The sequence below is a fragment of the Chlamydotis macqueenii genome, chromosome 1 (genome assembly GCF_036417535.1).
Source record: "Chlamydotis macqueenii isolate bChlMac1 chromosome 1, bChlMac1.mat, whole genome shotgun sequence".
In the NCBI taxonomy this organism is placed as follows: domain Eukaryota; kingdom Metazoa; phylum Chordata; class Aves; order Otidiformes; family Otididae; genus Chlamydotis; species Chlamydotis macqueenii.
In genome coordinates, this window is record NC_141556.1 from 198,219,738 (window position 1) to 198,240,416 (window position 20,679).

General features: G+C 43.4%; 1 protein-coding gene across 1 annotated transcript in view; it reads right to left on the minus strand.

The window, feature by feature from the left end:
* Positions 1-9,583, minus strand: part of DDX10 (DEAD-box helicase 10) — a 172,152-nt gene extending 162,569 nt beyond the window's left edge. Inside the window, exons 1-6 of the mRNA XM_086739555.1 lie at positions 9,387-9,583; positions 5,189-5,249; positions 4,830-4,960; positions 2,077-2,235; positions 1,510-1,630; positions 179-368 (exon numbers count right to left, since the gene is read on the minus strand). Coding sequence (XP_086595681.1) covers positions 179-368; positions 1,510-1,630; positions 2,077-2,235; positions 4,830-4,960; positions 5,189-5,249; positions 9,387-9,575 — 851 coding nt within the window. The 5' untranslated portion in view covers positions 9,576-9,583. The remainder of the gene's footprint in view (positions 1-178; positions 369-1,509; positions 1,631-2,076; positions 2,236-4,829; positions 4,961-5,188; positions 5,250-9,386) is intronic.
* Between the last annotated feature and the right edge of the window lie 11,096 nt (positions 9,584-20,679).

Here is a 20,679-nt window from a genome sequence, read left to right on the forward strand (position 1 = left end):
TCTTGTCTGGAAATTCCTTGCTTTCAGGAAGGCACAAAAGAGGATCAGACACCATAGAAAGAAGGATGCAAAATGTAACTTGTGATGCAGGGAACCAACAGTCAGAGAGCAGTTAAGTACGATCACCATCTGCTTAACTCTCCCAGAAGACGAAAAAAAAGAAATTATCTCAACATACCTGAATTTGGCTTTCTCGTGAACCCAAACATATTCTGGATCTTTCAGACTCAGACGAGCAAGATCCTTCACAGATTTTGTTTGTGTTGCAGAAAAAAGCAAGGTCTGGCGTTTCTTAGGTAGATTTTCTAAGATTGCATTCATTGTGTCAGCAAACCCCATGTCTAGAATTCTATCAGCTTCATCGAGAACTGAGTTGAGAGACAGTTTGAGAAAATCTTGTTTTAGCTTCATTTATATTAAAAAAACCCACACATCAAATTCATATAGTACAAAAATCCAGGCCTACTTAAACTGCAGAGATTAATTTAATCACTGTACATGACAGGATTCTCTTTAGAAATTAATGTACTCCATAAAATACGTTTTCTTTAAGAACCTGCAATAGAAGTCATAGCATTTCCCATAATCTATGCACTACAGCCCTCAGTTTCACATGCTGAAGCATAAAAGATCAGCATTTCAAGTAAATAGTTCGGCAATTTACAGACAGACTGCAAATTACAAACTCCCTGTCCTATTACTGAAACAAAAGCAATCAGCGCTGTACTATTCATGACAGAGCAAAACAGACCCTCCTGTCCTAAGCTGAACTGAAACCACTGAAACACAGGGCATAAACAGAGTGGCTCTGAGACAAAGCTTTAAGAAAAGGGCCTATATTTAAAGCAATTCTTGTCTAACTGCCATGAGTTGTACTAAGTGTAGCAAGTATAATTTCACATTTTATCAGCTTCATTAGCCTCTTAATTGCTTTTAAGTTCCTCAAGCTATGCCAAAAATTATGCAGCTCTTAGCAGCAGGCAAACCTTTTCATTACACTGAAATTTTTATTCAGGTTGGAAAGATGAAAAGAAACAATGTTAACAATGCTAACAAAACAAAGAAAGGCACAGCAATCTGTCTTAAAATTCAAAGAAAAGTGTCTTCTAGAACTGGTCCAAAATACACACACTGCAACAGACATTCCATATAGTTAATTATCATGTCAGAAAACACAAGAGGCATAGCCAGAAAGGAAAGGCCAGCGTTAGTCATGACAGATCTAAAGGATTATATAGGACACGACACTTGATTTTGGGCTCCTTACTAAACTCACCTGCTTGTTCTTATTATCCTAAGGAAGGCATGCTCAACAACTGTTTCAGAGAAAGTACACATAAGAAAGGGGGTTTGTTGTTTTCTTTTTTTAATTTATGAATGTGTGAACTTCAATGCCATTTCATCTACATACCATGAGTAGGATAACCTTTTTACCCATGGAAGTGCTCCACACAACTATGAAATGTTACAAGATATTTCTGAGTACTTTTTAGTACTCAAAAAACTTACTCAACATTTGCAGATCAGATGCATAGAAATATGAAGTTTCATCCATATGCTGTAGAAGCCGTCCTGGAGTGCAAATTAGCATATTTATGTGGTGGATCCTTTCAGACTCTTCTTTCAGATCCTGAAAAGGAGTTAAACCAGCTTAGCTCTAGTTGTTCACACTAGAAGCCCAATACAAGAGATGGTCAGGCCAGCTTAATTTATCAGTAGTTTTTAGAAAGAATAGTCAAGGATCAGCCTTTCCTCTTTCTACAGAGACACAAGAATTTCTTCAGTATGTTCACATTTGTGGCTTGAGCAAAAAGTATTTCTGAATAATCTAAACTAACAAGATAGTCCGGAGGCTTGGCAGGAAGGTCCATCCATTCACATAACCTGGAAAGACTGTAAATACACAAAAGCTTCAAAAGAAACAGAGTATACAGGCAGAAAATAAGCAAGTCATTGACAGGTTCCCATTAACTGCTTCTTCCCTGACCTTTTATTTGCAGGGTTTCCTTCCTAAACTAGCATTTAATGCAGTACTCATTTATGCTTCCATACAGCAGACTCCAAGACAGGACACACCTTTCCTCCAATGATAAGGCCAGCTGAGAATTCATGATTCTTTCCCACTTTACGCAGAACCTTGAAGGTTTGATATGCCAGTTCCCGGGTAGGCGATATTATCAAAACTCCCAGTCCATCAGCTGAAGTCCACTGATTGCGATACAGGAGTTCCAAAGCCTGAAAAAAAAAAAAATTACCATATTCTCATTACAAAAACCTCAGAAGGAAAACATATAACAATGATAAATTTGTAACAAAAAGTGTCATAAAAATATAAAGCCACACTAATTAAAATAATGACTTGAAGAAATATCAGTATACATTCCACGTAGTTTGATTATGTATCAGTTGTAACTGACGGTAATGATACCTGCTGTAGCAAAGCTCCCCTGTACCAATGTACGACAGACAGTAATGGGTGGTAACTCAAACGTTTTAATGCACAATTAATCCTACTCTGCTAAATTCTGGAAATTAAGCCTTAATCTTAATTTATATGAGAACAGAAATCAGTATAGAAAAACAAAGGGAACTTCCCTGCTCCTAAGATTTTTGTGGGGATCAGAACGAGCAACTACAAGAAAGCCAATTACTGAGGCTTTAATTCTGGCTATAGGTTTGCAGTACTATTCACACATGCTGTATACAGAGCATTCCAACAAAAGTTGCCATACCCCTCAGACCAGGATTATTTCTGTTTATGAATTCACACTGCAGAAACACTGTCTTCATCAACTAATCCAAACACAAAAGATTTCACAGGTATGACTACCTGAAGCACTCTGAAATACTGAAGGCTGTTAAGCATCCTTGTACAATTAATTTTTTTTTCGCTCTTCATCTCTACAGCTCCTATCTGACCGCTTTTCTCCCCTAAAACTGTTTTAAAATAAGATTTGTAAAAAGAAGTCCTTCTACTCCTAGATGAACTAATTGAGCAATCTCACTTCTGCTTCTCAAGTTCAACAAGACTATTTTGAAGCCAGCTACAATTTTTATTCCTTATTAAACAAAAAATAAATTTTTAAAAAACAGCAAAGTATAAATCTTCTCAACTAGAGAAGTTATTCAAAAGACCTACTACTATACCCATAATTACTAACAGAATAGACTCAAAATAAATTTATGCTCAAGAAAATGCAAGTAATATTTAAACAAAAAAAACTCCATAATCAAAATAGCATTTATTTTTCCCTTATCTAATGTTCTGGTTTTGTTAGTGAGGGGGGGCCTAAGGTGGTAGCTTCTGTAGGAAACTGCTAGAAGTCGCTCCCCTTTGTTCAGTGGACTCGGCCGGGCCTAGGGCGGACCTGCTGCTGGCCAAGGCCGAGCCAATTGGTAGCAGAATGTCCCGTGATAACGCCTCTGCGATAACGTATTTAAGTAGGGGAAAACAGGAAAAAGAGGAGGAGAAGAAGTGAAGCAGCTGAGCGGGGGGCAGAGAGGGGGAGGCGCGAGCCTCATGGGCCTTGCAGGCCTCACCCTCTGGCCTCCCGCCGGGCAGCTGACTGGGCCCAACTCGGCCCGGCCCGGCTGCAAGAAGTGGAGAGGAGATGAGAAGTGAATAAGATGTAAAAAGGATCCTGAGAGACGTCTGCCAGCCTGTTGTGAGGAACGGCTGCAGATGCCAAGGTCAGTGAAGAAGGAGGGGGAGGAGTAATATGGCTCCTGGCCAAGATTCCTCTGCAACTCGTGGTGAAGACCATGGTGGAGCGGGTTGTCCCCCTGCAGCCCATGGAGGCCCACGGAGGGGCAGAGATCCACCTGCAGCCCGTGGAGGACCCCACGCCAGAGCAGGTGGAGGCCTGAAGGAGGCTGTGGCCCGTGGAGGGCCCGCTGGGACAGCTGTTCTAGAGGGACTGCACCCCGTGGAAGAGATGACCCACGCCGGAGCAGTTTCACGAAGGACTGTAGCCCGTGGGAGGGACCCCACGCTGGAGCAGAGGAGGAATGCAAGGAGTTCTTCCCCTGACGATGATACAGCGGCGTAAAACAACGTGTGATGAACTGACCGTGACCCCCATTCCCTTTTCCCCACCCCGTGCCGCTCGGGAGGGGAAGGTAGTAGAGATAATGTTAAGCCTGGGAAGAGGGAGGGGTGGGGGGAGGTTATCTTGTTCCCTGTCTCATTCTCCTGCTAATTTTAGAAATAAATGAATAGATTTCCCCAAGTCGAGTCTGTTTTGCCCGTGACGGTAACTTTAAGGATTTCTCCCTGTCCTTATCTCAAACCTTGAGCCGTTTTTCTTATATCATCTCCCCCTGTTCTCTCGGAGGGTGGGGGGAGCGAGAGAGAGACTGCGTAGTCCGGTCCCGATCGGGGCTGAACTACAACAGTTTGCTATATAAGGTCCAAATCCTAAGATTTTAAAGAGGGGAAAACCACTCATCTAAAAAAAAAGTCTAAGGAACTGAAGAAATTTCACCATTCTACTTAACGCACTTAGTTTTCAAATTTTAAAAGAATTAGACAACTGGAGTTGCAGGAAAGCAGATTCCCGAGAAAAAAAACAAAGCGCTTCCTAAATCACACAGGGTCTACTAATGTAAGGATCAAAATGGAATTTTCAAGTGTCAGAACATTCCTAGGGCCAAAAATATACTTCTTTCAGAATCTCAAGCAGCTTTATTAAATTAGTATCTTGGCTTTCTTTGAACATTTAGATGAGCTGAATTACAACTTTTCTCCCAGGATCTCTAACCTAAGCTGTCTAACATCCAATACTTCACAGATAATGTTGAGTATAAATGGAAGGATTTAAATTACTTACTGGGACAATAAAAGCCAGAGTTTTGCCTGATCCAGTCTTCGCAGCTCCAAGTACATCTTTGCCTTGTAAAGCCAAACCTATGGTTTGCCTCTGTATCTCTGTTACCACGCGATACTGAGCTTCCTGCAATCCTAGTATTTGCAATGCGGGAAGAGAAGAAAGAGTGCAAGAGGGGAAAAAAAAGAAAAAAAATATATTTATTTTTGTCTTGCCTGGAGCTGTATTCCTCTGTTTAGAAAACACTGTACATGGCAAAACTTACCTAAAACTTAGTTTTAAGCAAAAAAAAGTTCAGATGCAGATAAATAATACATTCATTTTTATTTTAATTACTTTCTAAAGAAAACTTTTTTACTCACCTTTTAGGGTTTTCTTTGACAATGGAAAATCTGAAAATCTTTGAATTTCACTTGCATTTATCTGAAACAAAGTAAGTTTAATTAGTGTTTACAACATAACAGAGAAATTAAATAGCATTCTTTACGTTGCTGTTAACAAAAATACATAGTAATTCAGTATGACCTGATTCAAGTTAGCTGGTCAGGCAATCTATACTAGTTTGACCTAAGCCAAACCGCTCTTCCACCATAAACTGTTTAGTATGTAATAAGATACACTTTAATCATATAGGCTACTAGCACAATTTAAAGCTCAGATCACCATGAAAACATAGAACAATTTTGGCTGAAAGAGATCTCAGGAGGCCTCTGGTCCAACCTCCTGCTCACAGCAGGCTGGCTCTGGGGTCAGGCCAGGCTGCTCAGGGCTTCATCCAGTTGAGGCTTGAAAATCTCTGAGGCTGGAGACTGGAGAGCCTCTCTGGGCAACCAGTGCCTGTGCCTGACTGTCCTTGTGGAGCAAAAGCGATCCAGACCGAGCCTCTCTTCTGTCAACTGAGACCTGTTGTCTCTAATCCTTCCACCCTGTGCCATCTCCTCAATGATCTCCCCAGGAGTACTGGGAGCTTCTGTAAGGCCCTTGTCCCAAACCCAAAGCCATCTCTGCTACAGACTAACAAGCCCAGCTTCCCCAGCCTCTCCTCTCAGAGCCAGCTCTAGCCCCACCATTTCAATGGCCCTCCAGTGAACTTATGTCTTTTTTGCCTTTATTGATGCCACTGATACCCTTTATTGATGTCTTTTTCCTATTGGGGGGGGTCAAAACTGGATGCAATATTCTTCAGGGAAAAAAAAAATTAAATCGCATTTTAAATGATAACGCGGTATGCAAGCAAGGTTTACATTTTCTACAACACAGTTGAAGTCTTCTGCCTGTGAACATACAGATGGATGCCCACCTAGCTTCCTGTCTTCAGTCCTTCATAACTCCGCTGCTCCACTGGGACCATCAGAGGAGAGCGGTCAGCTCATGGTTCCTGAGTGAGCCCCAACAAGGAGTCAGTGGGGCCACCCCCTCCCCAGAAGGCCCTGCAGACTGGCAGGGATCAGCACCTGTAGGGGCGTGGGACTCATCCATCTATGCTGCCACACATTCACCATCACATCAACAAATGACAAAAAAGAAAAATCTAGTAACAAAGTACCTTGGTTATCTCTTCATTATTGTTTAATTTTATCTCCTTTATCCACTGCAGTCATTCTCACACTGGAAATTACACACAATACTCTCTAAGAGGGATATACTCTCACGTCCAGCAGCCATGCTACCCCATTCCATGCCACATGCAAGACAACAAAAGCATATGAAGACCTAACCTACCCACAGACCGTGTGCCAGAGACCCCAGCCAGTGCTCCTCCCAGAGGGGAGCTTACCAAAGAGCTACTAATTCCCTAGTCCCTAAGAAGAGACCTGCCTCATGCAGAACTCACTGGAGACCCCTGAAGATCGGAGCACATGGCACTTTGTCACAGTCACCACTCCCACTAGAACCAGGTCCAGGGTAATAGGGAAGAAATAGGAGACCAAGTGGAAAACCTTGTCAGGGACCAGAAAAGGAGATATGAAGGACTGAAGACAGGAAGCTAGGTGGGCATCCATCTGTATGTTCACAGTCAGAAGACTCCTGGAGATAGAAGGCAGCAAAATTGCAGAAGAGTTGAGACCAGGAGTCCCCAGAACTATCCTAATACAAACATATGTTGACCGTGTCTTCAGTGTGATGGATACCTGTCCGACCACTACCAGCCTCTCTTGTTCAACCTCTATAAATACACATAAACACAACCTCCCACTACTGCGTCCTTACCTATGTTGCTCCAAGCTCCACAGAGACAAAGAATTATCACCCATATCCGAGAAATAGATGCATGTGCAGATGCATCAGTACATATTTATACAGCAAATAAATGCAAGTACCTCTGGAAGCAATTAACAGAGGTGACCATAAGACTGTTATAAACAGAAATCTATGTAGACTGAGTTGAAATTAAATGCAAGTATTAAATGTATAGGATGTGTTTCAGGGAAAAGCGACTGCATTTAAATATTACGCAAAATATTTAAGGCTAGGAATAGAGGAACAGACTACTGTGGAAAATCAGAATGGGGACTACTCAAACTAAAAAGTCTGAGAACTGCACATTTACCAACTGCAATCCAGACATACCACCCTAAAATTTATTATAAGAAAGGAATACTACAGACCTCACTATGGAAAAGCAGGGGTTACATCGTTCCCTTAAAGAATGTAGTTTCATTAACTTACTGCTTGTGTGTATTCCTTTTAAACCTCTCTCCTGCTTACATACATCTGTGAGCAATGCAGTCACACCCGCTGATGAAACAGTATACAGAGAAACAAACACTGTGTGTGTGGGGGGAGATCAAAGGTGTAAAGGCAGCATCAAGTGGAAGAGATGCTGGCTTCCCAGAGATCATTTTTCAAAATATTTCTGCCATTTCACCTCTGAGACCAAATGCTCAAGCTAAATCTTTTACTTCAAGTGTTCTTGCTGCCTTGTTCTAAACAATTAGATTTTTTTCATTGTCATCATCGTCCTCAGATGAATCCAGATCAACTAAGGGCATATGACAGATGAACAGGGATAATGTTTTGCCATTCAGTCTCACAGATGAAGAGGCTGTAATCCACTCAAAAAAGCCAGCATCTCCTCCAGTTGATGATTCTGGTGATCCTGCTCCTGCCTCTCAAGATGTCCATGCCATATACATATAATTTCAGCACTCAGGAGAAACATACTATTTAAGCTTCTGCACATACACGTCTACTACATTAGAAAAAAAGCTATCCACTGAACTTGACCAGTGATGGGACTCCAAAATAAGAGATAAAGAGTAAAGAATAGCTAGATATTGCCATAGTACCCTAAGGTAACGCAGCAGGCTGTTTTGCATATGGCATTATCAAGTAAACGCAAGCTATTATCAAATGTTGAAACTGTCTGCTGTTTATGTACTGCCATGTGGTATACAAACAATAAGCCCACCATGCTGGGATCCGTCCAGAGAGTTCACAAACTGTACACAGCCCTTATGAAGTTGCTTTAACTCAGTTTCTCTCTCTTGCTCAGACACGCACCCTCCAGAGATCATGCAGAGGTAACTGTCTAAGCCTAGGTTATAACAAGCAACCCAATAGTACTCTACTAATGTAGGAGGTTTTTCATTCCACAATGAAAGACATACCTACCAGTGGTTATCCTACTCAGAAAAACACAAGCTTCTAACAATTTGAGTAGTCTGCTTGCACAGTCAGCATCTAAGTCCTCTGCTACTACAGTGAGTACAAAGATATTGCCAAAACAAGTTAACTCAAAATTTATCCACAACAAAATGTATTAATCATTTATGTAGTTATGTTATGTAGTTATGTAGCCGCAAATTCAGCAAAAGTTGGCAGGAGGTAGAGCAACACCACAGGCAGAGCACATCTGAGCCGTTATTCACAATTACAGTACCTTCCACTACTCAGTATGGTTCAAAGGACTGCAGACGAATTCAAGGGACCCTGGGTGACAAAACCAATACCACTGATCCCAGCTGTAATAGTCAAATACCTGTTTCCTGACTTGAGGTTAAAGAACAAACTCTCCTAGTGTGAAGCTTCCCTGTAGAACATCTGCTGTGGTGACAAGCGTGTCCCCTCTCCAACAGCGAGACACCCATGCTGCCTGGTCAGAAGGGCCAAGCGCCACTGCTCTCAGCCGCTCCCACCATCAGCTCCAGCCTCCCCCTCTCCTCGCTGCCCTCTCAACCACCCACCCCGCTTCTGAGGGGCTCGCCATCCCGGGCCCCACAGGTCACCTCCGCCGGGACTGCGGCTACTGCCCTCTCCTCTGCCCGGGGGGAGAAGGGAAAGGAATGGAGGATCATCCCCACCCCATGGAGGGGGAAGCCCTGCCTGCCACCGAGCAGTGCCACCCAACAAACCTCTTACCTGCAGGCTCCGCTAAAGGCCTGAGGAACAACTCTGTCAACTCGGCGTGCTCCTCACCCCTGCCCAGGACCCCCCTTCCCTCCTCCCACCCTACCCCTACACGAGGAGAGGGGAAAGCGGCCAGCACGCCCGCCCTGCAAAGCCCCCCGCTCTCCCGCTCCCCAGCCCGGCAGCACCAGCCGCCCGCCCCGGCCGTACCTCGGGGTAGCGCTGCACCAGGCGGCCGATGCCCTCCCGCTCCACCTGCCACTCGGGCCGCTTCCGCTCCTTCCGCTGCAGCCGCAGCCTGCTCGTCCGCCGGGTGTATTTCTTCTTCCAGCGCTCGAAGCTGCGCACCGGGTCCATCGCCGCCGACCCGCCGCCGCCATCGCCGGCGGCCCGCCCCATGCTGCCGCTGCCGCCCCGCGTGGGACACACACGGCCGCCGGGGGCGGGGCTGGGCGCAGGCCGAGCGCGTCAGCCGGCCGCGCCAACGGGGAGGGCCCGGCTCGGCTCAGTTTGAATCGGATCGGATTGGCTCGGCCCGGCTCGGCTCAGCTCGGCCCAGTTCGGCTTGGCTCGCCTGGACTCGGCTCAGATCGGCCCGGCCCGGCCCGGCCCAGTCCGGCTCTGCCCGGCTCTGCTTGGCCACCCAGGGCGCAGCGGAGGCCCTTGGGCCCCCTCTGGCCTGTGGCAAGCTTGAGAGGTTGCACAACAGTTGAAGAAAAGTCATGGTTCGTGTAATACAACCCGAAAAATGAGCTGTTGGTGCAGCATGCAAAGTATGCTCTGTGATAGAGCTTACCAAACGAAAAAGGGAAAAAAAGAAAAAAAAAGCCTTAGTAGAAAAGGAGTATGTGCTTAGTACTGGCATAAATTTTGTCCTGTGCGATAGGGTGGTGTGGGGGATCGGGGGAAGCGTTCTGTGACAAGTCTGTTAATGCTTTATTTTTTACTTTGTTACAGGGAGAAACTGTCAAATTCTGCAAAAATCAAAAAGCAGTTGAAAGACATGCAGTGGGCCTTGTGTCTAAGATGCTGGATTTAAGCTCCGTTTGACGGGTGCTCTGACCCTGCGTAGCTCAGAGCCTTGATCTGTGCGAAGGGTTGGCAGGATATCGCAGGGCAAACCACAAACACACGGAGCTGGTTTATGCCAGGTGGTCTAAGGGTGATCTCTATGAGAAGCACGTGTCTCAAAAAGTAACTAGATTTAATCAACCTGCAAATGTATATTCTGCTGTCTTTAAAGGGAAAGTCCACGTGGCTCCGCGGTTGTTACACGATCAGAAACCATTTGCTGAGTCAGTTTTAGCACTTCATCAGCACACAGAATCAAAAACAAAAACAGGCTGCAGAGTCATTGAGCCACATCAGGAAAAGAAAATTACAAACGTATTTATGCAATGTCATAAGAAGGAAGTAAAGACGTTGATGAGGGGACCATAATTACTGTCTCTGATGAGGGTTTGGGATTCCAGAAAGCCGAGGAAAAGGGGAGTGTCTCTTAATTAGCTCCACTTTTGCCATACGTATGTTGAGTGTGTCACTGAAGATGTTTTCCCTCCTCCCTGAGACTGGGGAAACCTGTGATCATAGAAATGTTTGTTTTCCCTTTAAAATACATTAAGTTCCTAATTTCAGGAAGGACTGGAAAAATCGCCATTAAACACACCCCGATGGGATCTCTCCTCCCAGGTACAGCTTTGAGTACCATGGTTTTCTCTAGGGGTTTATTTGCTGTTAAGACAAATAAGGAAGGATTCCGGAGGTTTTATTCTTGAAACAAAAATGTTTTTTTTCCAGAAGTATCTGGTGAAAAACCAGTCACAGGAGGTGCTATTCCACCCCAAAGGATGTGCTTCTGGAAGGTGGTGGCACATCTTTCCCAGGACGACAGCTCATTAACTTGACATACAAAACAAGGCCCAGGTCTGACAGGATCTGACTGTCACAGAGCTCAGCTGCCACTTCCAGTGTTTCTGTAACAGAAAAACAAACAAACAAAACCCCCTCCCATGTAGAATTCCTGCTGTTGCAGCACTGGAGTGAGTTTAGCCTTTTTGTAAGTAAATGCTCAGGTAAAAGTGTTGTGTTTGAACATGCTGTCTTTGCTCACCTAGCCTCTGTTTTGCCTACAGGCTCATCCATCTCCAAGCAGAACAGCAGCAGTGATCTGTGAGTCACTACAGACATAAATCCTCAATCAAAAAAGTCATATGGAAAATAATCTCTTGCCATCATATTTCTAAACTAACTTTTAAGGCTGCTGCCATGAAAAACACTTTTAATTACGCTTCTGTGTTCCCAATGCTTTTTAATTATTTGTTTGCTCATTGGCCAAGAGGTCCATATACCAGGAAAGGAAAACCAGAAAGTCAAAAGTGGCCTGTCCTGTGTCCCACAGGAGAAGGGAGAGCCTCTCAGCCCTGTGCTGGGGGTCTGGGAGCCTGCAAAGGCCCGGCAGCCACGTGTCGCTCGGTTTTCTCTGCTGTCCTCCCACCCTGAGGGGCTTGACTGAGAAATGGCAGCCGTTCGTACAAGTTTCCCTTTTATACAGGAACAAATTCTACCATGTTAAATTTGATTTATTTATAATGTACAAGACAACCAGTTGTCTCATAATAGTACTGTCCCTAAAACTGTGGCAAAACCAGGGATCCTTCTGAGTAATAAAGAGCAAGAGAGAGAAAAAAAAATGTTTTTACAAGCTGACAAATAAACAATTCAAGCACCGCCTGGTTATTTGCAATTTGGAGAAATGAAGGAAGGCAGTATGGCTATAACAATAAATGTAACAAGGTTCTATATAAGACCACAGAGAAGAAGGCAATTTTTTTAAATTTTAAACTACTTTTTTCAGTAGCAGACATTCTCCATAGATTTCACTCTCGTGCATGCTTGGTCTTTCCTACTCATAAGCACAAATGTGTATGTGTCTGGGCAGGGTTATTTATGGTGATGAGGAGGACAAGGGGCACCAAGTATCAAGGTCAGGGCCCTGAGGGCACTCGTAGACCTTAATGGCCCTGACCAGCCTCCCCTGACGCCTCCTCCTACACCCCTACCCCAGCCCAGCTCCACCCTGGGGCTTCAGGCCCTGCCTGAGTTGTGTCATACCTCATGTTGGTCCCCAGCTCAGTCACAGGCGTGCCTGTACTTGGCCATAGACCCCACAGATTGGGTCTCAGAGCTGCAGACTGACTGGCTTGACCTGGGACCTGCTTTGTCACTGTGGGCCTACCCGGTCATCAAAAGCTGTATCTGACCCTGGTTCTGGCCACCAGACCTGATCCTCAGCCTCATCCTTATCCTGATCCTCATCCTGTCCTGACCAGGGAATTGATTTCCCAGTTTGCCCTTAGATCTGCCTCGTCACAGACCTGTCTGATGAGCTTGGTTGACCCTGGCTGCCACCCATGAGCATGCCCTGCTCCCTTGCTCAGGGGCCCTGTTATCAGACTTGGTTCCCGGCTCTTAGGGAGCAGTCAGCCCTCACTGTGCCCTGTTAATCACACCCTCATCTCTTATTCTGGGTTCATCCTGAACGATGACAATGGTGCACAATCTTTGGTATCCTTTCATAGAATCATTAAATCTTAAGGTTGGAAGAGACCTCCAAGATCATCAAGTCCAACTGTCGACCTAACACCATCATGCCTACTAAACTATGTCCTGAAGTGCCACATTATATTCTCTCTCGACAAACGTCAAGGCCAAGTTGAGTTGTATCACACTGCTGTTGATCCATATCTGTGTTGTGGGGCTTTCTTCGTGGCATGGACTTAACACAGTTGGCCCTACACCCAAATCCTGCCACTTCGCCATTCTTACCTGTATTCTTTCTTGCATTTCATGGTTGGTCTTAATCTCTTGATCTGCTGCACGTGCATCACTCCCTGCACTCCTGCTGTGCCATTTCTCCTGGTACCTCATGCTGCTGCATAGACTCTCATTCACATGCCATGTACCCCAGTTAAGTATTTCCTTTGCAAATATCTACAGGAATTTAAGATAACTAGGGGTTGATTTTATTTAATTAAAATGAAATGTAACATTCTGTATGCTTAAGTTGAACATTGGGGTTTCCATTAAATGTTTTATTTTGTACTAAGCTGTTTTCTTTCCATTTTTCCACATAATCTTGACCACCTGTCTAAAGAAGTAATCAACAAACCAGAGGAAGTGACCCCAGAAATACAAAATGTCAATGAAATACCACTAAAGCCTTCCTCAATGAAACAGCCAAGTGCTAGGAGAAATTCCTCAGCTGAGAGGCTCTTGACACTCCACTCCTTATCCTCCAAGTCTTACTTGCTATGCTTCAGGAGATTTGAGAGAAAGCATGTGCGAATATGCGTCTGAAGATTGTGCTTGAGTGTCTGTGAATGAGACATAGAAGCTTGAAAACATCCGCAGTGAAAGGATGGATCTTTAATGTCATATTTGCAGTACTATCATGTAACTTCAGACTGTTTTGAAAAAATTACAGAAATGGCAGTCAGATTTGTGAATTTTATTTTTAATATAAGTAATGTTCCTATAAGAAACCGCATCCTGGGTTGCATCAAAAGAAGCGTGGCAAGCAGGTTGAGAGAAGTGATTCTGCCCGTCTGCTCTCCTCTGGTGAGACCCCACCTGGAGTACTGCATCCAGTGCTGGAGCCTCCAACATAAGAAGGACATGGACCTGTTGGAGTGGGCCCAGAGGAGGGCCACGAAGATGATGAGAGGGCTGGAGCACCTCTCCTGTGAGGACAGGCTGAGAGAGTTGGGGCTGTTCAGCCTGGAGAAGAGGAGGCTCCAGGGAGATCTTATAACTGCCTACCAGTACCTCAAGGGGGCCTACAGGAAAGATGGGAAGAAACTCTTCAGCAGGGCCTGTTGTGACAGGACTAGGGGTAATGGTTTCAAAATAGAAGGAGGTAGATAAATAAATGAAGAAAACCCATAGAATTGGGTTTTCCTATATTGGGTAGCCTTATAATAAATGGGCTGTTGCTCAAGAAACTAAATTTTAAAAGTTAAAAGTTAAACTGGATTTTCTAAAACACAGTAGATACACTCTGCTTCAGTAATTCCTGGTCTGAGCAAATGGGTAAGTTGAGATGAATAAATACTGTCAGTTATGACCAAGAATATTGTCTGGTGTAATTGAGAGCTTCTACTTTCCTCTTAGTAATGAGCTGCTGTTTCCCAACAATAAAATAAATATGATTTTACAGATGACATTATGGGCTTTTCTTGGCAAAGTAATAAAATGAAAACACTTTTACCAAGCATATAAATTACAGGAATTTGGTTTTATGTAGACACTCCAAAATATATTCTGCTCTGGAAAAAAAGTAGTCATACTATTACTCTAAACATGAATGCATGGTCTGTCATAAAACTCTTGGAACAAACTACTGGTTGCAACTTTGGCAATACAAACATATGTAGGCAACATAGAGTTAATTCTGAAAGATTTCTTACAGCTATTTGAATTTAAATGTTCCTACCACAGAAAATTTTGGAATTAAGTATTTTCCTTATACATTGGTAAACAGTTTTATAATTTGAAAAAGCCAACTATCATATATAAAATAATATTAGAAAGTAGCTGCTTCTTTTTCAATCCTGAGCCTATGAGAGGACAAACGATATCTTCATGGAGAGAAATATGTCCCTCTTCAAAGCAGTCCTTCACTCATTCTCTTTGGCCACGCACAGTTTAGTAGCCACCACTATGGGAACAGCCCTCAGTTCTTAAAATTGTCCTTCAAAACATTTCCAAATTGAGATTCTTTTAGGAGACAGAGGTTATAAGCTGTTATCCTTTTAAAACCTGGGGTGAAACAGACTGGGAAAAGTGGAGGAGGAGAGAGGACTTATTCTTTGCTGTTCTCTTGATTACCTGGAATTTGACTAAATGCCAGTTACGTTCATCACAATGACAGCAACCAACTTACTAAATGTTTAAATGAAAACTGCCCTCCAAAGGACAGATTTAAGTTTGCACTTAATAAAATTAAACTTTGTGCCATGATACTTCAAAAACACTTGATGTATGTGAAAAACAGCAATGGGGGAAAATTAACCAACTTTCTTGAAAATCAGAAGCAAAACCATGTTGTCAAGCCTCTAGAAATGCCAAAGAATATAGATATTGTTGGTCAGGATGCATTGGATGATATTGGATGACAACAGAATGCTTTAGGATTTAATAAGATGACATAAACACATTTTTTTTCTGGAATTGCAAAGGACTTTTTGTGTTCTAGAGGACTGCTGGTGGTGATTCTAATATTCATTATTTAGTCTGCAGGGTCCTCAAAATGAACTTTTTGCCAATGAAAGCCCACCAGAACATTGGAAAAGTGTTGCTGAAAGCCCTGACCAAAGAGAACACTTCCATAGCCGAGGAAAAAGTTTTCATTTAGATTGTCAGCCAAGGTGACCACCTATAAAATGGAAAGTAGTTTTTAAAAATTAATTATTTACTGTGTCATACTTTCAGTCTTTAAATAAAACCATCTACCTCTTCAAAATGTTATGATATGGGTTTTTTTTAGTTAAAGACATATGATGGAAGTTAAAACAAATACAAAATTGAAACACATGGAAGTGTTTTTATTGAAAATTATAACCATGACAAATCTTGCAAGAAATATATGATGAGTTTTGCTGAAACTTGTTTTCCCTCACAGAGCTGTCAAACACACCTAGGCTCTGCAGGCCCTGTCACCTCTCTGCTCCCTACACTTTGCCCTGTAGCACTTTGGACTTAGAGCTTTTGGTGCCAGGACCACAATGATGTTCAGGTTTATCTAAGCCACTAGAGGCCGTAACAGACCTGTAGAAATAAAAATGAGTAATAAACTGTGATCATAACAGATACACCCTAAAAGGAACCATTAAATAATCAAGCCTGCTTTTTTTTTGTGATGGCCAGGATCTGCGTACCGTGTCAAGGCATGGGTGGTTATTCCAGTTCAGGGAACTCCATAAATGTGTGTTTAATTTTGAACACATTTGACAGTTCTTTCGCAAACTGAGCTGATTTCCTGACTCAGATACAGAGTTGACAAATCAAATTACAGGAGATTAGTTAACGTTTCAGATGATCACACATTTTGGGAGAATGCCATTTCAAAAACAGAATCATATACACCATGATGTTACTGAGGCTTAATATGAAAATGACACATTTAAATGCTGTCCTTTAATTAGAAAATAACTTTATGGAAAAAAAAGGACTTGCATTTATCACTGTTGTTAGGCTCTTTGTATTTCAGAGTCATTTCAGGAGACAGTTCATGTGTTGTTTTGCCCAGCTCATTAGCATAGCACAATGTATTTAGTTTGTCAGATATGTAAAAAATGGCCCTGCACCTTTATGCGGCAGGCACTTATGCCTTATTATCCTTGGTTTTATATGCTTGATTATTCTTGCATTTGGAGAAAGAGTCATAATTTATTGTTTTGATTCTGTAGTTTATTCAGTAGGCATATTGCTCAACTCTGAGGTGCACATTTCCCTCCTATTTATAATGACTTAGTAACACCTCTTCGTGTGGCTGTGAAGTGTAATCCACCCAACCTGTCTTATCTATCTGCATATTTCTGGCTGTAGAAATCAAATTTTGTTTAAAATATACTCATTAGAGCCATATGTGATAGTAATGGGTCATGAGACCAATTTTAGAGAAGAGACATGGCCTGGGAATCAGTCACAGAATGGCAGTGTGGGAAGGCAAAAGGAAGCTGAACATAAACTCCCCTGGTAATACCTGTTTACGCTGATAGAAGTGAGGCTGAACCTATGCCCATGTCCATACCATTGAATCGTTCCTGCTGACAATCCCTGTACTTGTGCTTTGGTAGGAATCAAGTGGGGGCCCATACAGGCAACAGCTGCACAAACTGTAAAGTTGTCAAACCAATTTTATTCCATATGTAACTGCAAAGTCACATAAAAAATAAATTTGTCTTCATGCTTTATTATTTCAGTTGTACCAGATTTCTCAAGTAGAAGGTGTTGTCAAGACTCAGGTGAAAATGATACTGTCACTGTAGCATGTATCCATACCGTCATGGATAGCTGTGTGCGGCCTCCAAAAACCAGAGCGATCACAGCATTCTAAAAAAATGGAGACAGGAAAAAGTACAAGATTTTCTTTCAGGGGAGCAATGTGGTGATGAAGTTGTGCAGATTTGTCTACAGTTCCCTACTGATGGATGGAGTGTGTGTAAGAACATAGGAAAAAAGCAAAACCGGGAACACTGTTAAGAAAAAAAAAACAAACTTTTTTATGGGAGATTCTGGATACTTTCTTTAGACAAACCTACATAATAATTTAACATTTCTTAACAGTTAAATACCAGAGGTGGGATTGAGCTCCAGACTGTAGGTATATACATAGAATCACAGAATGGTTTGGATTGGAAGGGACCTTCAAAGGTCATCTAGTCCAACGCCCCTGCAAGGAGTAGGGACATCTCCAACCAGATCAGGTTGCTCAGAGCCTCATCCAACCTGGCCTTGAATGTTTCCAGGGATGGGGCATCCACTACCTCTCTAGGCAACCTGTTTTGGTGTTCCACCGCCCTCATTGTAAAAAAATTTTTCTTTATATTCAGTCCAAATCTATCTCCCTCTATTTTAAAACCATTACCTCTCCTGCTATCACAACAGGCCCTACTAAAGAGTTTCTCCCCATATTTCTTATAAGCCCCCTTTAGGTACTGGAAGGCCGCTATCAGGTCTCCCTAAAGCCTTCTCTTCTCCAGGCTTAACAATTCCAGCTTTCTCAGCCTGCCCTTATAGGAGAGGTGCTCCAGCCCTCTCATCATCTTTGTGGCCCTCCTCTGGACTCACTAGAACAGATCCTTCTTATGTTGGGGGCTCCAGAACTGGATGCAGTACTGCAGGTGGGATCTCACAAGAGCAGAGTAGAGAGGCAGAATCACCTCCCTCAACCTGCTGGCCACACTTCTTTCGATGCAGCCCAGGATGTGATTGGCTTTCTGGGCTGCAAGCACACATTGTTGGCTCATGTTGAGCTTCTCATCAATCAACACCCGCAAGTCCTTCTCCTCAGGGCTGCTCTCAATCCATTCTCCACCCAACCTTTATCTGTACCTGGGATTGTCCCTTGCTCAGGACCTTGCACTTGGCCTGGTTGAACTTCATGAGGTTTGCACAGGCTCACCTCTCAAGCCCATCAAGGTCCCTGTGGATGGCATCTCTTCCCTCCAGTGTGTTGACTGCACCCCACAGCTTGATGTCATTGGCAAACTTGCTGAGCGTGCACTCTATCCCACTGTCCATGTCGCCGACAAAGATGTTAAACAGAGCCAGTCCCAATACTGATCCTTGAGGAATGCAACTCATCACTGGTCTCCACTTGGACATTGAGCCATTGACCACTACTCTCTGAGTGTGGTCATCCAGCCAATTCCATATCCACTGAGTCCATCTGTCAAATACATCTCTCTTCAGTTTAGAGAGAAGGATGTCATGTGGGATAGTGTCAAATGCTTTGATATACATATAGGCATCTAAATGGAGGGCCTTGGTTCAGTTGCTCTGTTGCCATCTGAGATGCTGTAAGGCATCCTGCTGGAGCTGCAGCACAGATCTCTCATATGCCCAGATCTCCTCATGTCATATCTGCCAGCCTTGTGCAGATGCTTTTTTACCCTAAGGCACAAGATGCTTATGTTTAATCCCACTGGAAACTGTAGAGCTATTTGGTTCTTTTTGAAAGAGACATATCATTCAGTCATCTGAATACCCCTCTAGAGTCCATTAGCTGTATAGATCTCCACTCACTATAATGGGAGCATGACATGTAGACACAACATTTAAGTGCCTACAAGCTGGAACTGACTGTCCCACATCCCTCCCCAGAGTTTAATGTGCACCAAATGTAAAGACTCAATAAGAGGCATGTGAAAACATGGACATAAAAGGCTTCGCGGAGCCTCTCAGCAGATTAGTGTTCCAGTTTCACTTCATTTAGCAATCCTTTAAACCATTTTAGCGTCAACAATAACACTCAGGAAACAGGTTGTTTCAGCAGATGTGGTTGATTCACAGGCAAATTTAAAGCCTAAACAAATCTTTCAGTGGCTATTTTTTGGATCCGGTTTACAAAATGTTCAGTATCCTTTAATGAAATTAGCATTAGCATCTCTATTTCAGATTTAAATTATACAGGTTTAACGACTCATAAAAACAAACAAACGAAAAACCCCATAAGAGCTCTGCACAACTCTACAGAAGATTGGTTCCTGCCAAATTCAGGAGCTTGACAGCCAGAGCCGCTCAGTCTAAGCTAACAGGCTGTGCTGCTCAGTAGAGTTTGGCAGCATAAACTTCCCATCAGAGCTCCGGCTCACGGCTTCCAGAGGGGACGTGGATAACCATGCAACTGTCAGCACTTATCTGTGCAGATGTTACTTGGCAGTCTCCTATTTTGCTCACAAAGGAACAGATCAACTGTGCCTGAACAATATTTAAGCTACGTTTAAAAGTGCCTCTTGCATAAATAAATACTTTGAAGAGCAAAGGGAAAGCACCACTGGAAATCTGTAGGGTTTTTTCTGGCCCATGATTTTAATCACTTTTGGAAGTGATCTGAAAATGGAGTTAGGAGTGAGGAGACAAAACCTTAGTACTGCTCCTTGTCTGAGCTATGTTGTGAGTCTCCCTGTGCCTGGCCGTGCACCTCACTGATCTGGACACAAACCCTGACGCAGTGAGATGACTCCCTGGTTTGACCTTGGACCTTGGCTCACCACAGACATGTGTCTGGCACTCACTGGCATGTGGCTGAGCTTGGTGACCACCACGGGACCTGCTCAGCTTGCCCTGCTCAGGAGGCAGTGTGGGACTGTGCCCCGTCAGTGAGGGGGACACTGGGACACTGTGCCCGCCTGCCTGGCTGTCACTCTGCACTCCCAGCACATCTTCCTCTGCAGAGCAGCCCTGCTGCTCCCAACAGTATGCTCTCTGGTGTGACAAAGGATTTCCTGTGAAGACTGAAATAACTGGCTAGGTAATAAAACAGCAATTAAAATTCAATGTAAATAAAGGTGAAATTATACACATGGGGAACAACCATCCCAACTTTACATGTACCAAAGATGGGCTCTGAGTTCATTTTTACAACCCATAAAATCTGAGTGATATGAAGAGACTGTTTCTATTATTCTTATTTCTTATTTAGGCATTCACTGTCTATCTAGCTATCTAGCTAGAAATTACCCCATAAGGGACAAATAGGAGCAAATAAATGTAAAAGCAACAAAAGCCCCAGAGCTATTGCTGTATACCATTATGTTGTATTTGTGTACGTTGTCCAGTTGGATGGCTACCTGTAGAGCTTTAACAGCAAAAGTACTTGGCTTTCTACCCCACCCCGACTGTAAACGGTCTGTGAAGAATTTGTACCACATGCCGGTCAGTAAAGCAAATATTCTGTGCTGTGGCTTTCCTCGTTTGGTACAGAAGAAAACTGCATGCA